This window comes from Melopsittacus undulatus, chromosome 2 (genome assembly GCF_012275295.1).
Source record: "Melopsittacus undulatus isolate bMelUnd1 chromosome 2, bMelUnd1.mat.Z, whole genome shotgun sequence".
In the NCBI taxonomy this organism is placed as follows: Eukaryota; Metazoa; Chordata; class Aves; order Psittaciformes; family Psittaculidae; genus Melopsittacus; species Melopsittacus undulatus.
Window position 1 is genome coordinate 67,979,624 of NC_047528.1, and position 16,731 is coordinate 67,996,354.

General features: G+C 45.4%; 1 protein-coding gene and 1 long non-coding RNA gene across 2 annotated transcripts; one reads left to right on the forward strand and one right to left on the reverse strand.

Annotated features, from left to right (window-relative positions):
- Positions 1 to 189: 189 nt before the first annotated feature.
- On the reverse strand, positions 190 to 4,831 carry LOC117435890 (uncharacterized). Its single transcript, XR_004549422.1, has 2 exons — positions 4,457 to 4,831; positions 190 to 1,039 (listed from the first exon to the last, which is right to left on the reverse strand). It is a non-coding gene; the product is annotated as an uncharacterized lncRNA (long non-coding RNA).
- LOC101874649 (regucalcin-like) lies at positions 1,772 to 15,409 on the forward strand. The gene is made up of 7 exons (XM_005151403.3): positions 1,772 to 2,043; positions 8,451 to 8,619; positions 9,097 to 9,279; positions 10,708 to 10,923; positions 12,798 to 12,929; positions 13,609 to 13,763; positions 14,960 to 15,409. The coding sequence occupies exons 2-7, from the start codon at positions 8,454 to 8,456 to the stop codon at positions 15,008 to 15,010; spliced, it is 903 nt and encodes a 300-aa protein (XP_005151460.2). The 5' UTR covers positions 1,772 to 2,043; positions 8,451 to 8,453; the 3' UTR covers positions 15,011 to 15,409.
- The last annotated feature ends 1,322 nt before the right edge of the window (positions 15,410 to 16,731 follow it).

Consider the following 16,731-nt stretch of genomic DNA (forward strand, 5'->3'; position numbering starts at 1 on the left):
AACCGTATCTTTACACATCCTCTGAAGATCTCAGCCTGTTCTGGCTTGATCCATGATGACAGGAAGGTGTCAAGTATTCTTGGTCATTTGTGTTTAGAAGAAAACACCACCTGCATGTACCTCTCACTGAACAATATTCCCCCAGAGCAAAAGGAGGCTGCATGCCCCAATGACAACTGCTTCAATGTACATGTTTGAAAGGGAAGTTTTATTGTAGTTTCTTCACAGCACCTGTTGCAAATGGCAAGGTTATTCACTGGGTGGTTTTTTTTGCTGGTAACTTCAGGCCTGTATGTGCTGAAACAACTGTGATGTAGCTCAGCTGGTTTTTAAACTGCAGATTTTGCTGCTGTTGTGTTACACATTCCCGTATTTGTGCACCTCCACCTGCAGGTGGAATAGCTATCCATCCTACCCTGCTGCATGTAGGTAACCCACCAAGTGACTGCCAAGAGAGCCTGTGGCTGTGTGTCTTCTCTGCAGGTAGCTCCAAGAACTGGTACATCATGGTTTTCTGCTATGTCTCCAGAAGCCTGTTGGAGTTATTTTCTCTCTGGGATCTGCTTGTGTCTGCTATGCCTCCTGAGCATCACCCCTGCACCACAGCATTACACTGAGGCTGTGGTGCTGCTTTGAATTGAGGCTTCAAACAGAACTTTATGCAAGTCACCATTTTTCCTCTTTAAAGCATGTAGAGGTTTGTGGCCAAGTGCAAGGTCCTACACCTGGGCTGGGGCAATGCCAAGCACAAATGCAGGCTGGGTGGAGAACATATTTAGACCAGCCTTGAGGAGAAGGACTTGGGGTGCTGATTAAGAAGCTCAACATGAACAGGCAATGTGCACTTACAGCCCAGCAATCCAACTATATCCTGGGCTGCAGCAAAAGAAGTGTGATCAGCAGGTTGAGGGAGGTCTTGTGAGACCCCACCTGCAGTACTGCATCCAGTGCTGGGGACCCCAGCATAAGAAGGTTGTGGACCTGCTTGAGTGAGTCTTGAGGAAGCCATGAAGATGATCCAAGGCCTGGAGCACCGCTCCTGTGAAGAGACAGAGAATTGGGTTTGTTCAGCCTGGAGAAGAGAATTCTCTGGAGATACTTTATGGCAGCCTTTTAGTACCTGAAGGAGAACTACAAGAAATCTGGAGAGGGACTTTTTACAAAGGCATGTAGTGACAGGAAAAGGGGGAATGGCTTTTAACTGGCAGCAGATTTAGATTAAGTATTAAGGCACTGGAAAGGGTTGCCCAGAGAAGTTATGGCTGCACCATCCCTGGCAGTGTGTGTCTTTGTGCCTGGGAGCGTGGGAGCAGGTACAATAAGCTTCTGCAGACACTTTACAAGTAAATACCACTTCCCCTACGTAGGATCAACCACTGGTTTCACAGGCATGACATGAGCAGGAAGAGCCAACTCTGCCAGGAGAGTTGTAGTTTTAATGTTACTGAAAACACCCCGGGAGCGTGCCTCACTGCAGCCTACAGTGCAGAGGCTTTGGCTGCCTCCCGCACCCCAGCCCCAAGGAACCCAAACAGGTGCTGCCAGCATATTTTGACTCAAGTCCCATGATGGAGCACCAGATCAGTCCCAAACTGGAGCTGAGTGGTTGCCGGTTCCCTCAATTAGGAAGGCATCCTGACTTTAGTTTAATCCCTTGCTTATTAACGGAGCTCACCTTTTTGATCAAAGACTTGCACTGATTTCAATTAGGGTTGAGCAAGAGCCCACAGACAGGAAAGGCTGTACCAGGAGGAGCAGCTGCTGTGCCCTGAAGGATTTCTTCACCCTCGTGACCAAAATCTATAGTCGTAGGTGAACAGTATTTATTCCCAACTGAGCTGGAGAAAACTCAAGTCATCCTCTGCTGGCAATATAGCTCTGCTGAAATAAAAGCTGGCAGCACAGACTGCCCAGGGAGCTCCAGTTCTTCCCATCTCAAGCACCAGGGAGGGACCAAGCCCTGCCTACAAAAAGGGTGAAGCCAGGGGAAGATAAGCCTTGGCTTCACGTTTGGACAGCGCTGTCAAGTGGGAGATTGCTGCGGTGAGTAGTTGCACCCGCGTTTGCCTGGCACGGGTTTTTAATAACTGTGTCTTCATTAACTGTAACCCTGCCTGTTGTCATCTCCAAGAGGGAGGCAGCGGCAGAGGATGACTCTGTCTAGGTGAAGAATGACTTTAAGACATGAGGACAATCAAATTATATGAAAAGTTGAGTTTCTAGAGTAACAAAAGCTGGGATGGACCCACAAGGGGAATAAGCAACATGAGTGTGATTTGAGGAGCTGTTAAACAAAGAGGGGAGTGATGGATTTACTAAATATTTGCAAAGCCGTGGGAGCAAATACAGAGCTATTGTCTGAGCTGTATGCAACAAAATATATGCCTGTAGGTAACAGAAGACAAATACAATTATTTAGATACCACATTAATATACGTGGTGTGCTAATGCTTTGATACAGTCTCCCGGCTACACTGTGTTGATAAAAACTAGGGACCACAAAAAAAGAAGTGGTAGAGTTGCATCAGAGGAAACCAAAACAGTGGAAAAGGAGAGAGGATGTCACTCCAGAAGGAAACACTGGGGTGGGGTGCCAGCCAGAGGTATGGGGTTGCACCACTGCCTTTATCATAAATCACAGAATGGTGTGGGTTGGAAGTGACCTTAAAGATCATCCAGTTCCAATCTGCTGCCGTGGACAGGGACACCTTCCAATACACCAGGTTGCTCAAAGCCCCACTCAACGTGGCCCTGAACACTGGCAGGGATGGAGCAGCCACAGCTTCTCTGGGCAACCTGTGCCAGTGCTTCACCACCCTCAAAGTGAAGAACTTCTTCCTAATATCTAATCTGAAGCTACCCTCTCTCAGCTTAGAGTCATTTCTCCTTGTCCTGTTGCCACACGCCCTCATAAAAAGTCACTTGCCAGATATCTTGTAGGCCCCTTCAGGTACTGGAAGACTGTTACAAAGTCTTCCCTTATATATTCAAAGCTTGATTTTTTTAAATAAACAAGATGTTTTTTTAAAGTTCAGATTTTATTTTTCTGCTGTCAATGACAGTGCCTATGGGCAGCTTCTCTGTAAACTTCTGCTTTGCAACATCAGAAACAAATGGAGTGCATGGCAGGGACAGGCTCTTGATGTTCTGGAAACAATTCAAGGAATAGTGGGCTGGCTAGCAACAAATACACGCACCTGCTACTGCAGGGGTGCACCGCTTGTCAGCAGCATCCACAAAGCTTTTGAGATGTGACTCTTCCTAAAGTGACCGACCTCTGGAAAGGCTGGCATTGAGGATGTTGGAGTGGTGCACTAGGGGTGGGAGATGTGATGCTGGTAGTCTAGATGCTGGTGGGATCAGGAATAAGAGATTGTGCAAAATGCAGTGAGGGTGTTCCCAGAGTGTTTGCAACCACCTGTGTAAATCAGAGAGATGTGCTCTGATAGCACTGTCCCAGCTGCTGCCCTGCCTGGTGCAGCTGCTTGCTGATGATCCAGAGTCCGAGCTGCTCCACAGCAAAGCGGCACATGGGGATTTTTGGCTGCAGTGAGGCAAATGCTTTATCTCCCGCCTGACATGGTTTTGCTTTGCTGCAGCCTGTGGTGGGAAGTCAGCCAAGTCACCAGAAAAAAGAGCTGAGTGGGAAATGTGACTTTCTCCACCAAAAATCCTTTAGGAAAAGATGCCTTGAGAAATACTTTGTGGAGAGAAAAAAAAGACCCTTTTTTCCTGCGCCAGAGAACCAGTCACTTTTCTTTCAATATGACAGCAGTTAAATTGATAGTAAATGAGAATTTCCCTTTTGAATATACCTTCCATCCGAATGCTGTGAAAAAATGGATATCGTTCTACATGAACCTCCCTCCAAAGTTATCTTCTAGGTTAAAAGAAGGAAAACAGAGTAATGTGAAAAGTTTTGTGGGAGCAAGCAGAGACACAGGGTTTGTGTTGAAATGAGGTGGATCCCTGGGAGGCCAAGGAAGACTGAAAAGGGTCCTCAAGGAGCTCACAGCCACTTTGCCCGTAATGCAATGACTTGGCAGGAGCTTGACTTGGAAATATGACTGCCTCTTTTGCTAGAAATGGTTGAATCTGTCTCTGACTTAGGGCTGTAACTTTTTAACCTCCAAATGTGGCTCAATGGTGACTATGATAGGAAAATACTGCATCTATTTTGGCTATTTGCTTATCTGGGAGAAATGTTCATCCTATTCATCATTTGAACATCAAATTAACATGTTCATTAAAGTCTTGCATTAGTAAAGAAATGCATTGATCTCTCATGCTGGATGATTCCTCCCAGGTTGCTTCTGCCCTCTCTGATCATGATGAGGCCAGTGACTGCCAGCAGCAACCTGCCTCCTGCCTTTCCTCCTAGCTCTGTCTGCATCACAAGCCTACCCTTGTCCCCACCTTGCTGGACCAGCCGCAGAGGGGGCCCACCATCACCTACCTCTGCTGAGCAGGGCTGGCTGGGAGAAGGCAGTTGGCATCCTCTGTCTTCATCTCTCACAGGTGAAACAATGGCAAATGCCAAAGAAAGAAAAAAACAAGTCTTAAATCCAAGCAAGCTGTTGCTGTCCTGCAGCATCTATGGCAATCGTGGAGGGTCCCGGGGCAAAGTCCTTCCCTGGGTGTGCTGCAGGCAACAGCTCACAGCTCTCCACTGAGATGAGGATCGGGCTTTACATGTAGGAGATGAGAAGCCCTGCAAGGAGAGCAGGTTCTTTGCACACAAGAAGGCTGTGGCAGAGCTGGAAACAACCTCCAAATCTTAATGATGCTAATATGCTTTAATCACAAGAGTATATTTTTCCTTATCCTTCAAAGTGACTACAAAACCCTCCCCTGCATCTTTTATTAACCTCCCCTTTTTATCACCCCAGACGTTCATTTGCCTCTAAATATGGGGAGAGTGGGCTAGCCCTCGGGGTAACCAAGTGGTGCAATGTCTCAGTTTTCCTCTCCTGCTCTTATGACATGATAGCAACTGAGCAAGGATTTTTCCCTATCACATGTTCTGCTGCTGGCACCATGAACCAGACCATTCAGAAGGGCTTTGCTCCATGCCTCATCATTCATGTGACTGCTGACTGAATACAAAATCTAAAAGGTTACCTGCTCAGTGCAGATAGCATCAAGTATTGCACATTGCTCATTGTCGCCAAAAACAGCAGCTGGTTTCACTGGACTAGTGCTGGAAATGAGATACCAGCCCAGGAGTTGCGATATTCCCTCTGCAGGTGTGTTGATGTGATGAGCTGCACAGTTTCACATAGGTGTCCTCCAGCTGGGTGAAAATACTCAACTGCTTGACTGAGGGAAAAGGGTTAGTTTTCAAGACTGGTTATTTCGCTGTACGTGCATTATAAGCCTCAGCTGTCTGCCTGCTTCAGCTTGAAATGAAAAATGAAATGGTGTGTGCTTGCATGGGGAGAGAGGAGGAGAAACAGTAAAGAAACCTGTTCAGGCTAATCATTTGTTAGGTTTTTACCTGTATCTGAGAGGTACTGAAACGACCACTTTATGTCCAGATTGTTTGAAAAGGGATGTGGACTGAGGATTAGAAAGGCTATTTTCAAATAGCTACCAGAAGAAGGCTTTAGTTTTAAGAGCTGACCGGATATTTTTACATTAGCTTCCCATTCCTAACAGGAAATTTTTCTTATGGTCTCCAAATTTTGGTAACTTTAAACAGTTTAACTTGGAAAACATTTCAGTGACACCCATCAGCCCCTTAGTCTGCATAACAGGTCTAGGCACGAGCCCAGGAGGCTAGAACGCCAACAAAATGTAGCAGAGAGGAAACAGGCTGGGTAAAGACAATGTTTTTATCTGCAGGGATTTGTTTGGGGAAAATACAGTAGAATTTGGTGTTTTCTGCTTGGAATGGTTCTTTTTTTTCCCCCTGTACACCAATCAGTGCAAGGTGCCCCTTGTGCAGAAAGATGCTAGGCAGCAGAATGCCTGGGGAGTGGTGAAGTTGGGATGTTTTGAACAGGGCTTTTTGTGGTCATTTCCCCATTTTTGCCTCTTAGATGCTGTAGTCTGTGCAACACTGCTCCTATATAGCTCCACATGGTGCAAGCAGGGAAAGTGCAGAAAGAGATGGACTACCAAGCATGGGGGTGTACAGGGGCTACATCCCTGCCAGGTTGTGGGGCCTCTTTTGGGTCACAGTACTGTCTATTACGGTTGGATGGGCTTCCTGTTACAATCATCACTTTTTAGTTGCTTGTGAAAATTAGTGAAACCTCAGCCAGTAAGGCACAAATCTTCCCTTTTGGTTGCCGTCTGCTTAAAAACAGGGGGTAAATTTGAGCCAAAATATACAGATACTTGAAAATAAAAGGAACCCACAGCTGGAGGGACATACAAGAGCTAATTCTTTGGAGAAGGGGTGAAATGCTGAGGCTGGATGTGCAGCTGGGGACGGTGGATGTGTGCTGAGTTTCCATGGGACAGGGCAGGTCTAGGCAGCATCGTGGTGAGGGCATGAGAAGGGTAAGCAGGCAGCTGGTGTGCACAGGTTGGTTTCTCCCCTGCCTGTGCCTTGGGAAATAGCTGTCAGTGATGTGATTGCATACTCCTCATGTGACATGCGGGATGGGTCTGTCAATCAGTGTTTCACTCTGGATTATCTGTCGGGCCCTGGTTTTGTTGCTGCTGGAGAAGGACCAGTAAATTGAACAGGTGGTGGTGGGAAGAGAGAGGCTTAATAAGGTTCAGTTGTGTCAAAAGAACAGCAAATAAAACAAATACCATCTGCTGCAGATCTGGAATCTTTCTTCCTCCCTGGAGCTGTGTAGATGCCAGGCTGCTGCTGAACCCCGTTTTGCCACGCGGGTGAGAGCTGCTCTGTGTTTTCCAGACCGCAATACAATAAAGTCAGCATTGTGTCTTTGAGCCTCGAGTCCCAAACACAGCAGCCACATGACACAAAACTTCAACCCAAGAGAAACTCACTTCTCTAGCTCGAGCATGGCTTAAGAGGTTTTACGAGGTTTTACTGGCTGGCACCTTGCTGGGTATCCTCATTTATGCTTGAGACCGATGCTGATTTCTTGCATGGAGCAGCATAAGACCTGCCTCTCATGGCCATTTTATTGGAAGGGAGAAGGATATATTTGATGAATGGGTTGTTTGGATCTTACCATGGTGGTGTGACTCCTTGTTATGCATGCCTGGGGTTGGAGAGCAGGGAAGATCCTGGGTCCCCAGCCGTGGAGTTTCCACTCAGGGTGGTTACTGGCTCTTCCCAGTACTTTGAAGAGCATTAGTGATAATCAATTTTCTGTATACCATATCACCAGCTCACCTCCTAGGAAACAATGACCTCTTCAAGACAGTAATACATAAGAAGAGTGTTATGACAGGGACTGGCTGCCTCCCAAGAAATATCTCTCTGATCCGTGGAAAAATGGGCTGAGGCCAGTGGGTGCAGCAGCAGCGGTGTCTCCATTAGCAGTGACTGAGGCACTGAGGAGGCCCCTTTCTTTTGTAAGAGCTGAATGGTGGATGCTGCTGCTCACATCCTACACTGAGACGGGCAGAGGCTGATCTGATTGTTTTGGAGAGCATCAGTTGGCTCTGAACACAAATATGAGGGATCTGGCACCCTGTTCCAGGGTGGTGGCTGAGTGTCTGGTGTCTCTCTGGGCACCTTGCCACAACGGGGTTGGGACATGAACACCCCCTGGCAGGAGCAGCCACCTGGGATGGGAGCTTCATAGGTGGCTTTGCCCTGAAGCTGCAGCTGGGGTAATTACACCCTGCAGCCTGGCACAGGGTGAAATGTAGAGTCTGTGGCAGGGGCTGGAACCATGGCTAGGGCGGTGAGGGGGCTGATGAAGATGAAATGCTCAGAGGAAAAACAAAGCAGCAGGATTTCAAAGGCAGGATCCTTCCCTGGTGTTTGCATATTCACACTGGCTCTGTGTGGGAACGGGCATTTGGTCTGCAGTGGCATCAGTGGCAAGCTGCAGATGGTATATGGGCTTACATCCTCCTGAGGTGTAAGTCAGAGCATCTGTGTTAACAAGGAAGAGCCTTGTTTTTCCACAAAAAGGCACCTGAATCACCAGTGCTGCCGCCCACAGTTCCTTCTCATGGATCAGGGAAAGCTTTGGGATCACCACTCTCTGGCTCTCAGCTTGGTCCCGGCTCAGGGACATATCCCCATCACTTCCTTGTCTGGAGGCAGGTGCCTTATTAATAGCTCTGGTTCAAAGTCTCCTTCCTAGGAGAGGTTTGCTAAAGAGAAGCCTTAGAGCTCAGTTCCAGCCATGAGGACATGGAGATGTCACAGGAACCTCCTAAATTACTTTGTCATGTGGGATTTGGAGGGCTTTGCCATTTATAAACTCTGCCTTCAGGCATGCTAGGGATAAAACATCCACACAATGAGGGCTTTTCATTTAATCTGTTAACAACATTCTTCCTCTCAGACCATGTCCTCCTCCATCAAAATCGAATCTGTTGTGAAGGAAAAGAACAGGATGGGAGAGTGCCCAGTCTGGGAAGAGAGGGAGAGCGCACTCATCTACGTAGACATTAACTCGCAGAAAGTTTGCCGCTGGAGCTCGCTCACCAACGAGGTGCAGAGCGTGTCTGTGGGTAAGAGTCCACAGTGATTGCTTCATCATGGAATCTTCTCTGTCTGCTCCTGTCCATCCTTCCCGGTAGGAGTTCCGCAGGATGGTGGTCTCCCTTACTTTCCGTGGGGCCACACTCCCTGTCCTCCCATGACTTGTTGCTGAACATGGTGTGCCTTGAGCCAGTTGAGCAGAGGGGATTGTGCTTAGCTGTGGAGAGCCATGTGCATGTTGCTTTTGTTAAGCCCAGATGTGATGTTTCATTTGGAACCTGCAGAGGAAAAGCTACAATCCTAATGTCTGTGTCTGCCCAGAAGGTGGGAAAATCTGGGGAGCACAGAGCCAGTGATCCCAGGGAAGAAGGATCTTAGCATCAGCTCAGCCTTTCCCAGGTCAGGGATGTCCCAGTCAAGCCCAGATGCCCACAGTGAGGTAGGGGGATTAGGGCTGACTGAAGGCCTGGAGCCATTCACCATCTCCTGCTCCTTCTTGCCCACAGATGCCCGTGTTGGCTCAGTGGCACTGCGGCAGTGTGGGGGCTACATCATTGCCCTGGGGACCAGGTTTGCCTTTCTGGACTGGGACACCAAGGCGGTCACCACAATCCTTGAGCTTGAGCAGGATAAACCCAATAACAGATTCAATGATGGGAAAGCGGATCCAAAAGGAAGGTTTTTTGCTGGTAAGTTCCTGACAGAAATTTCCCCCAGCTCAAAGAGGAACTGACTAAAGGGTATTTTGTACAGAGCATTTTATTCCATGCTCTTGATTCCTCTGTGGAGCTCCCCACAAAATCTACCATTGCAAGCGTAAGCCATCTTGTGGATGCTCTGCTCAGTTACTGCCCAATGGAGGAGGGAAAGGGACCCCACATCCTCTGACCCAAATGAGGACAGGGGCTGTCAACAAGGGCTGTCTGGCAGGAAGGCTCCCCTTCTACTTGTCGAATGGTGTTTTGCAAACATCTGCTTCCATGGGAGCTGAAAAGCTGGTGAGGGGCTCATGCAGATAGGAAGGTTTCTGGAGGTGCGCAGAGGGATGTAGCTCCTACAGTAAAAGATGAGCTGCAACTTGAACCCTTCATGTACAGCCTCTTCTGGTTAGCCTGTGGGAAACAGGAATGTGGGGAGAGATCCTTGGCCTCCTGAAGGCAGGAGGGAATTTTGCTACTGGTTGCAATGGAGCCAGGATTCCCTTGTGCTTTTTCACCTATATAAATGAGGACTCAAACACAGAAATCCATGCTGGAGGCAGAGGGCAATTGATGGGAGTGAAAATGGCTCTGCATTTGTTTTCCCACCCTGCCTTTTCTTCTTATTCCAAATTTACCAAAAATCAGGAAATCTGTTTGACTCATGGTTACACTTGAGGGCTGACATGTCACTGGAGTTAAGGACAAGAATAAGAGAGAAAAACCTGCTTTGCACACCCGTTCCTAGATGTGCATCAGTGCTTTTACAGGGGCTTTGGCCAAAGGTTGTAAAACAAGCTCATGAAGCCTTCTAAAAGGGGAAGCCAACAGAGACAGTCTGTCACAGTTAAAAGAAGGCATGAATTTCCCCATTGAGAGCTTCCTGTCCCATTGCTACAGAGCTCTTTTCCTTCTGGAGAGAATCAGAAACTAAATAATGAGCATAACACCGAGACATAAATCCATTAAGGAAAATCTCACTTCTGTGGTATTCTCCACTAGCTTCTGGAACAATGATTTATAGCACCTGTACTTTAAGGTCACAGCCCAATTAAACGATGAAATCAGTCTACGAAGAGCACCAACAAAAAGAGCACCTGATGGATGCTTGCCTGCCTCTTGGATTTTGCTGTGAGCAACCTCAGCCTCTGACGTGTTGTGGTGCTCCTTTGGGTCTTTGGTGTATATAATTTAAACCTCATGGCAATGCAGAAACTCGTCATTTTGTTGGCCAGAATCACCTCCATGGGAGGCAGCTGCTCCTGACCTGCACCTTTTAATCCTTCTCACTAATCTGATGGGACCTGGGTAGACCCTTTCTCCCTAGGAACTCTCACTAACAGTTACAGGAGGTTTTTGATCAATCCTGAGGAAAAATAAGCTTCTGGTTTCTAACTGTCACTCACATTTCCATTTCAGGTACAATGGCTGAAGAGACAGCACCTGGGGTCCGAGCAAGGCGGCAAGGAGCTCTCTATACCCTCTTCCCCAACCACTCAGTAATAAAACAGTTAGACCAGGTGGACATCTCCAATGGTCTGGACTGGTCCCTGGACCACAGGACCTTCTTTCACATTGACAGCCTGGCATATGCTGTACATGCCTTCAGCTACGATGTGCACACTGGAAAGATTGGTACACATGCTTTCTTAATTTGGGTGACAAATAGCTTTATCACTCTTCCTGCAGCAAGACCTGGGTGTGTAAGATGATTTGTTTGACAGACCTCATAGCTCCTGGGTACAGCTTGTCAGCAGGCTGACTGTGACTTGTCAAATTTGGTTACACACCAGGTGTATTTGGTGAACAGCCTTTTGGCACTCCTTCAACTTACTTTCATCTGGATGGATGGCTGGCTGGCTCATATTTAGACCCATTCAAGGAGTTGCAGAGAAAAAGCAATTTATACTGCAGTGAGAATTAGTTTATAGGATGCTATTTATTCTTCAGTGCCATCTACTGGAATCCTTTGATTGTACTAGTTCCCCAAATACAAATACAGAATGTATGTGTATGTATATCACAGAATTGTGTTTGAAGAATCAAGTTATCATTGTGACTGAAGTTTCCAAATTCTGAAATGAAAATTGCCCTCAGATGTTTGGTGAACTTAATTTTAATTAATTTTCTGGACAAATATTATTTGATTCTGGAAAGGGACTCTTCACCAGGGACTGTCGTGATAGGACAAGGGTAATGAGTTCAAGCTTAAACAAGGGAGATTTAAGTTAGGTGCAAGGAAGAAGTTCTTCCGTGTGAGGTTGGTGAGGCGCTGGCACAGGCTGCCCAGAGAAGCTGTGGCTGCCCCATCCCTGGCAGTGTTCAAGGCCAGTCTGGATGGGACTTGGAGCAACCTGGTCTAGTGAAAGATGTCGCTGCCTATGGCATGCAGTTGGAACCAGATGGTCTTTAAGTTTCCTTTCCAACCCAAAACATTCTATGATTACATCTGCAAAAAGGAAAATTTAAGTGCAAGCAAAATCGATGTAACTTAGTTTGAAAGCTCAGTTAAATATTTTTGTGCTGTATCAACTGGTTCTACTTCACTGAGTTTAAATCGTGGAACTCCCTTTGTGCTGTGATGAGTGTGAACTTTGTGTAACTATGGGTGAAAATCATACAAAATAATTACATTCTCTCAGATCTCATTTTGCAGAGAAAATCTATCTCTACAGATTTTATAAGATTTCTAAAGAAGATGTAATGTGACTTCCTTTCCCCCACACTCCCCAACCCAATACACAAATGTAATGAATTTGAACTTCCTAGCCTTGGCTTTAAGCCAATGACTGTCTTTTTTGGGTGATGTAAATGTCATAAGGCACTGGATCAGAGCAGGCAGATTGCTGCCTATGGGTACTGCTCCATGAGCCCACCAACCAATCTGCACTGCAGCCTAGAACATCAGCAGTTGGTGTCCAGGCTTAACCAAAACTGGTAGCTTGGCTGGCCATTAAAAGGTAAGGTTCTTGATCTTTAGCTGGCAGAGATTGCTTATCACCAACCTTTAAACCTAAGTCATTATTCATGTGATATGTTGCTCATAAAAAGACATCTGGGCTGTCATGGAAAGACCAGGAAAACTTCTCGCACTTGCAGCAGTGGCGTTATGGTGGGAAGCTAGGAGGTTAACAGGAAGGACAGGGGTATTTTGTTCTCTTTCCTTGGTAAAATCGAAGTGTTAATCCAGTACAATTCCAAACTGCAGTGGTTCTACTGGGCACCTGTTTCTGCCAGGCTAAGTTAGGCTTCTAACACATTTGCTAAATGCATATACAATATACATTTTGCAGCACATGGTTTAGTGTGAGGTGTCCCTGCCCATGGCAGGGGGGTTGGAACTAGATGACCTTAAGGTTCTTTCCAACCCTAACTATTCTATGATTCTATGATCTTTCTCACAGAAAATGAACTTACCTGTTTGCAAGAGCATGGAAGATGCTAGACTGGGATCTCATACAGAACTGGTAGGACCCCATGTAACACTGGCTTTGCAACTCTCCCTGCAGCCTGCCCCAGACTTTTGTACCATCTGGAAAAGGAGGAGCAAATGCCAGATGGGATGTGCATAGATGCAGAAGGGAAGCTCTGGGTGGCCTGTATTGATGGCGGGAGAGTCATTCGTATAGACCCAGAGACAGGTAAGGCATCCATCAGTACATGTGAATCAAGTGTCACCTATGTGCCATGAATACAAGAGCAAGGAGGAATGGTTTGAAGGTGAGACAAGAAGGTGTTATTTGTTGCCTGTTTCTGCTCCATGTGTTACCATGAGCATCGCTGGTCCAGACCCTGATCACATGGAGGGCACAGGTCCCTGTGCTTCCTCCCAGTGTCAAGTACCCTTGTTCCCACGAGGAGCCTGCTAATGTAGCACATCCACTTCTTAATAGTACATTAAAAGAAAATTAAAAAATGCACTGCATATCTATTGTGAGAAATATTATAAACCTGCAATTCTTAATTATATGTAATTAAAATTTAATTAAATTTAATTAAAAGAAAGAATTTAGCGTTGAAATGTTTAGCTGGGAAACTTTGTTAGGGAAAGACAACCATGCCAGGCCAGGTGTCTCTGCTCTTCCTGGCTTCACATAGTGTATTACTTCATTATGAGGAAAGGAAACAAAGCCTCACAGGGAAGAGGGTAAAAAATAGTTAGAGATGAGGCAGATGAAAGAATTTGATTTCCCAACAAGCTGTCCTTTAGGATATGGCCTCTTTCTGAAGAGGAGATTCCTTCTGAGTGAATGCCACATCTGTGCTATGTGTGCATTAATATTTATATGGCGTAAGGAGACAAATGCACATTTTCCCCAGGAAAAAGAATCCAAACTGTGAGGCTGCCTACTCCGAGGATCACTTCTTGCTGCTTTGGTGGAAAAGACTACTCAGAAATGTACGTGACTTCTGCATATGATGGCCTGGATGAGACCACCTTAGCCAAGGAACCTCACGCAGGAGAGATTTTCAAGGTCAGCAGATCTTCTTTCTGTATCCCAGACCTGCCAAGACTTGTGTTCTGAGGGTGAGGTACCCCAACTGCCTTTGCTCATCCTGCCCACTTGATTTGCTGGTCCAGATGTGCTACTTGTCCTGTAGCTGGGTACAGCTGCTTTTGCACAGCTGCTCATACATTTGGAAGAAAGATTGGAATGTTGCTTAGCCAAAGTTGGTGTCTGGTTGGGATCTGAAGGCAGTTAGTGGATCTGAATCTGCCCTGTATAGCATAGTCTGTAATACACTGTAAGGAATCGGGACTTATTCCTATCTCTTACTTAATTTTCATCAGTTCTGGAAATTTCACTCCCTTAATTCTCAGTTTTCAATTGTGCCAGGAAATCTAAATGCAATATTTACAGCAGAGATTGCACCTCTAACCATTTAATGGTTAAATTCACAAAGGCAAAATTTTGCATCCCAATCCCAAAACTTTGGAGATTTTTTTATTATGTTAAAAGTGGTTGCTACATTTTGAGAAACTGATAATACACATTTTTGTCCATTTTTGCTCTTAAATCTGAAACTTGGTTTTCTCTTCATTTAGCAAAAAAATTAACAAAAGGTACATCAGGAATGTAAAATGCAGCTCTTAATCATCGATTACCCTTATTCCCTGAAAGCTGAATGCAGCCAGTTTGGCTATAGGGTGAAAACATGTTCCAGGAGGGATGGAAATCTAGTCTCAAATCTGGGACTTTCTGGTTTAAAGCAGTGTTTGGAGCAGATTTTGCATGGCTGAGAACTAATAGATTTCTCAAGAAGCAGAGTTTAAAGATCCCAGGAGAATTAAATGAGCCTTATCTTTTTTTATCTCCTCCTCAGTTCTCTAGTTCTAGAAGGGAATTGGTATTTTCCAAACTCAGATGTCTTCATGGGCAAAGCACATTAGAAGTTACTATGACTCGTTTGGTTACTATGGACATAAAGACCATACGTAAGGGCCGCAGATAATGTGTATATTAGCAAAATTACTGAGTGGTGCTTGATTATCTTAAAGACCTTGATGAGTTCTAAAGAACTCCATTTAATCTTTTTAGTCTTCTATTGAACCAGGGGAACCTCCACGTAGGAGTAGGTTGTTACAGTGTTTGTTGTAAAGCATTTGAAGGTTTTCATTGTACTCAGTTGGAGACTTTTCTGTTTCCTTTCTTTATTTTTTTTCAAACAGATAACAGGCCTGGGTGTGAAAGGGATCCCACAGAATTTCTATGCTGCTTGAACACTGGTGTTAAATAACAAAGAAGAAATGCTTGTAGTAACTCTGACAAGGAGAAGTCCAATGAACTGCAGAATTTATCTGTGTGAGGATTTCTAAATCCACATTTGAGAGCATTCCTGTTTGGATTTGAAGATAGTCCTTCTCCTGTGGACCTGTGTCTTGATGCAATAGGTTAGGGAGGTAAAGTCAACTGGTGTTACACCTGGATAGCTTTTGTGACTTCCCATAGACCTCTTCAAGCTCGAGCTTAGTTTTGTTGAACTTTCTGATTGACAAGCTCTGGATTTTCAAGGCTGGGTAGTTCCTGTAGCAGAATCTGACTTCTGGTTTGTCTTTTCATCTAACAGTGATGTACCAGCAATGATATAGCAGATGTTAATAAATGTTTTAAGTAAGTGATGACCTAGACTGCTCCTCTGCTGTGGGACTTCCCTGAAGTGTGTTCTTTGGTGTTTTGTGTCTTTCTCTGAGGTATTTGGCCTTTCCACCACTGCTATTGAAAGCCTTGAGTTAGTCCTCGGACACCAAGAAGTAAGCGATGCCTCATGAGGACAGTTTCCCACAATAGCCCATGCATGAAAGAGCAGAAAAACTGTGGTTAGCCACACAGAAATGTTACACCGTTTCTGTGGTGCTGTATGCAAATTCTCCCTAGAATTGACCGTTTTCTCCAGAACCAAGCATCCTTCTCCTGGCCAGGGGTTCTACGTAGCATGGTTTTGAAAGAACCAAGCTGGGCTGATTGCTTCTGTGCTACTTGGCCAAATCATTGGGAAAACAGAACAAATGCTCTGGGCCCACTGCTCTGCTTCACTCTGACCTTGTTCTGGAAGCAAGGTGATTCCATAGAGCAGCACAAAGACAACTTGACTGAGAAATAAAACGTTCAATTCATTCTAATGTTTGCTCAACAACTGGGCTGTTGTTTTTTTCCTAGTCATAATTCCAATCGCAATTAAGCTGCTGGGGTGTTTTAACAGCAAAGGTGTTAAATGCTCCTTTGGCACTATGTCAGTGCCAAACTGGTATAAGGAATGTTGACAGTTATGCAAGATTTCCTGTTTACCCCATCTGGAGAGGAAAGTGAAGGTAGGATATTTGGGATATTTGGAGGCAAGTCAAGTGTCCTAACCTTTGATTAAAAAAAAAAAAGTAGGAAGTGTGTGCAGATACCTTATTTAATAAAAAATACCCAGTTATTTGCAAAATTGTCTATACATTATGTTAAATGTTCTGCCAGAAAGGAAAATGGATAGTTTTGAAAGACTTACACTTTAGAAATCCTCAATACGCTTGTAACTTTTTTCTTGAGCTTACTTGGGCACACAAGCCACACTCACTGGTTTGTAAATCTCCAGCTACTGCATCTCTAAATGGAGATACTCTGCATGCTGCTCTCAGACTCCAACGTCTGAGTGCTCTGGGATCTTTCTCAGTGTAGCACAGCTTCACAAAGTAAAGACAGGTTTGAAGATGAATTTCACTCTGTTACCCAAAGGCCCACTACTTCACTTCTCTTCAGATTTCAGAAGTTGCTGTTTTGTGATTTTGCTTCCTACAGAAAAGCACTGATTGAAAACCAGGGTATATGGGACTGGCTTTATTCCCTTTGTCCGTGTAGGGAACAATACGGTATCTATAGGCCTTGGTGAGGATATGCTCTGAGATGGTGACTGTGTGACTGAGTACGTGGTTGGTGTGGGTCAGTCGCACACAGTGAG

Excerpts from the sequence above, each read along its gene's own strand:
- LOC101874649 (XM_005151403.3), top strand. The coding sequence starts at position 8,454 with ATGTCCTCCTCCATCAAAATCGAATCTGTTGTGAAGGAAAAGAACAGG. Across the intron at positions 10,924-12,797 it reads TGTGCACACTGGAAAGATTG|CCTGCCCCAGACTTTTGTAC; the intron begins GTACACATGCTT and ends CTCTCCCTGCAG. Across the intron at positions 13,764-14,959 it reads ACGCAGGAGAGATTTTCAAG|ATAACAGGCCTGGGTGTGAA; the intron begins GTCAGCAGATCT and ends TTTTTCAAACAG.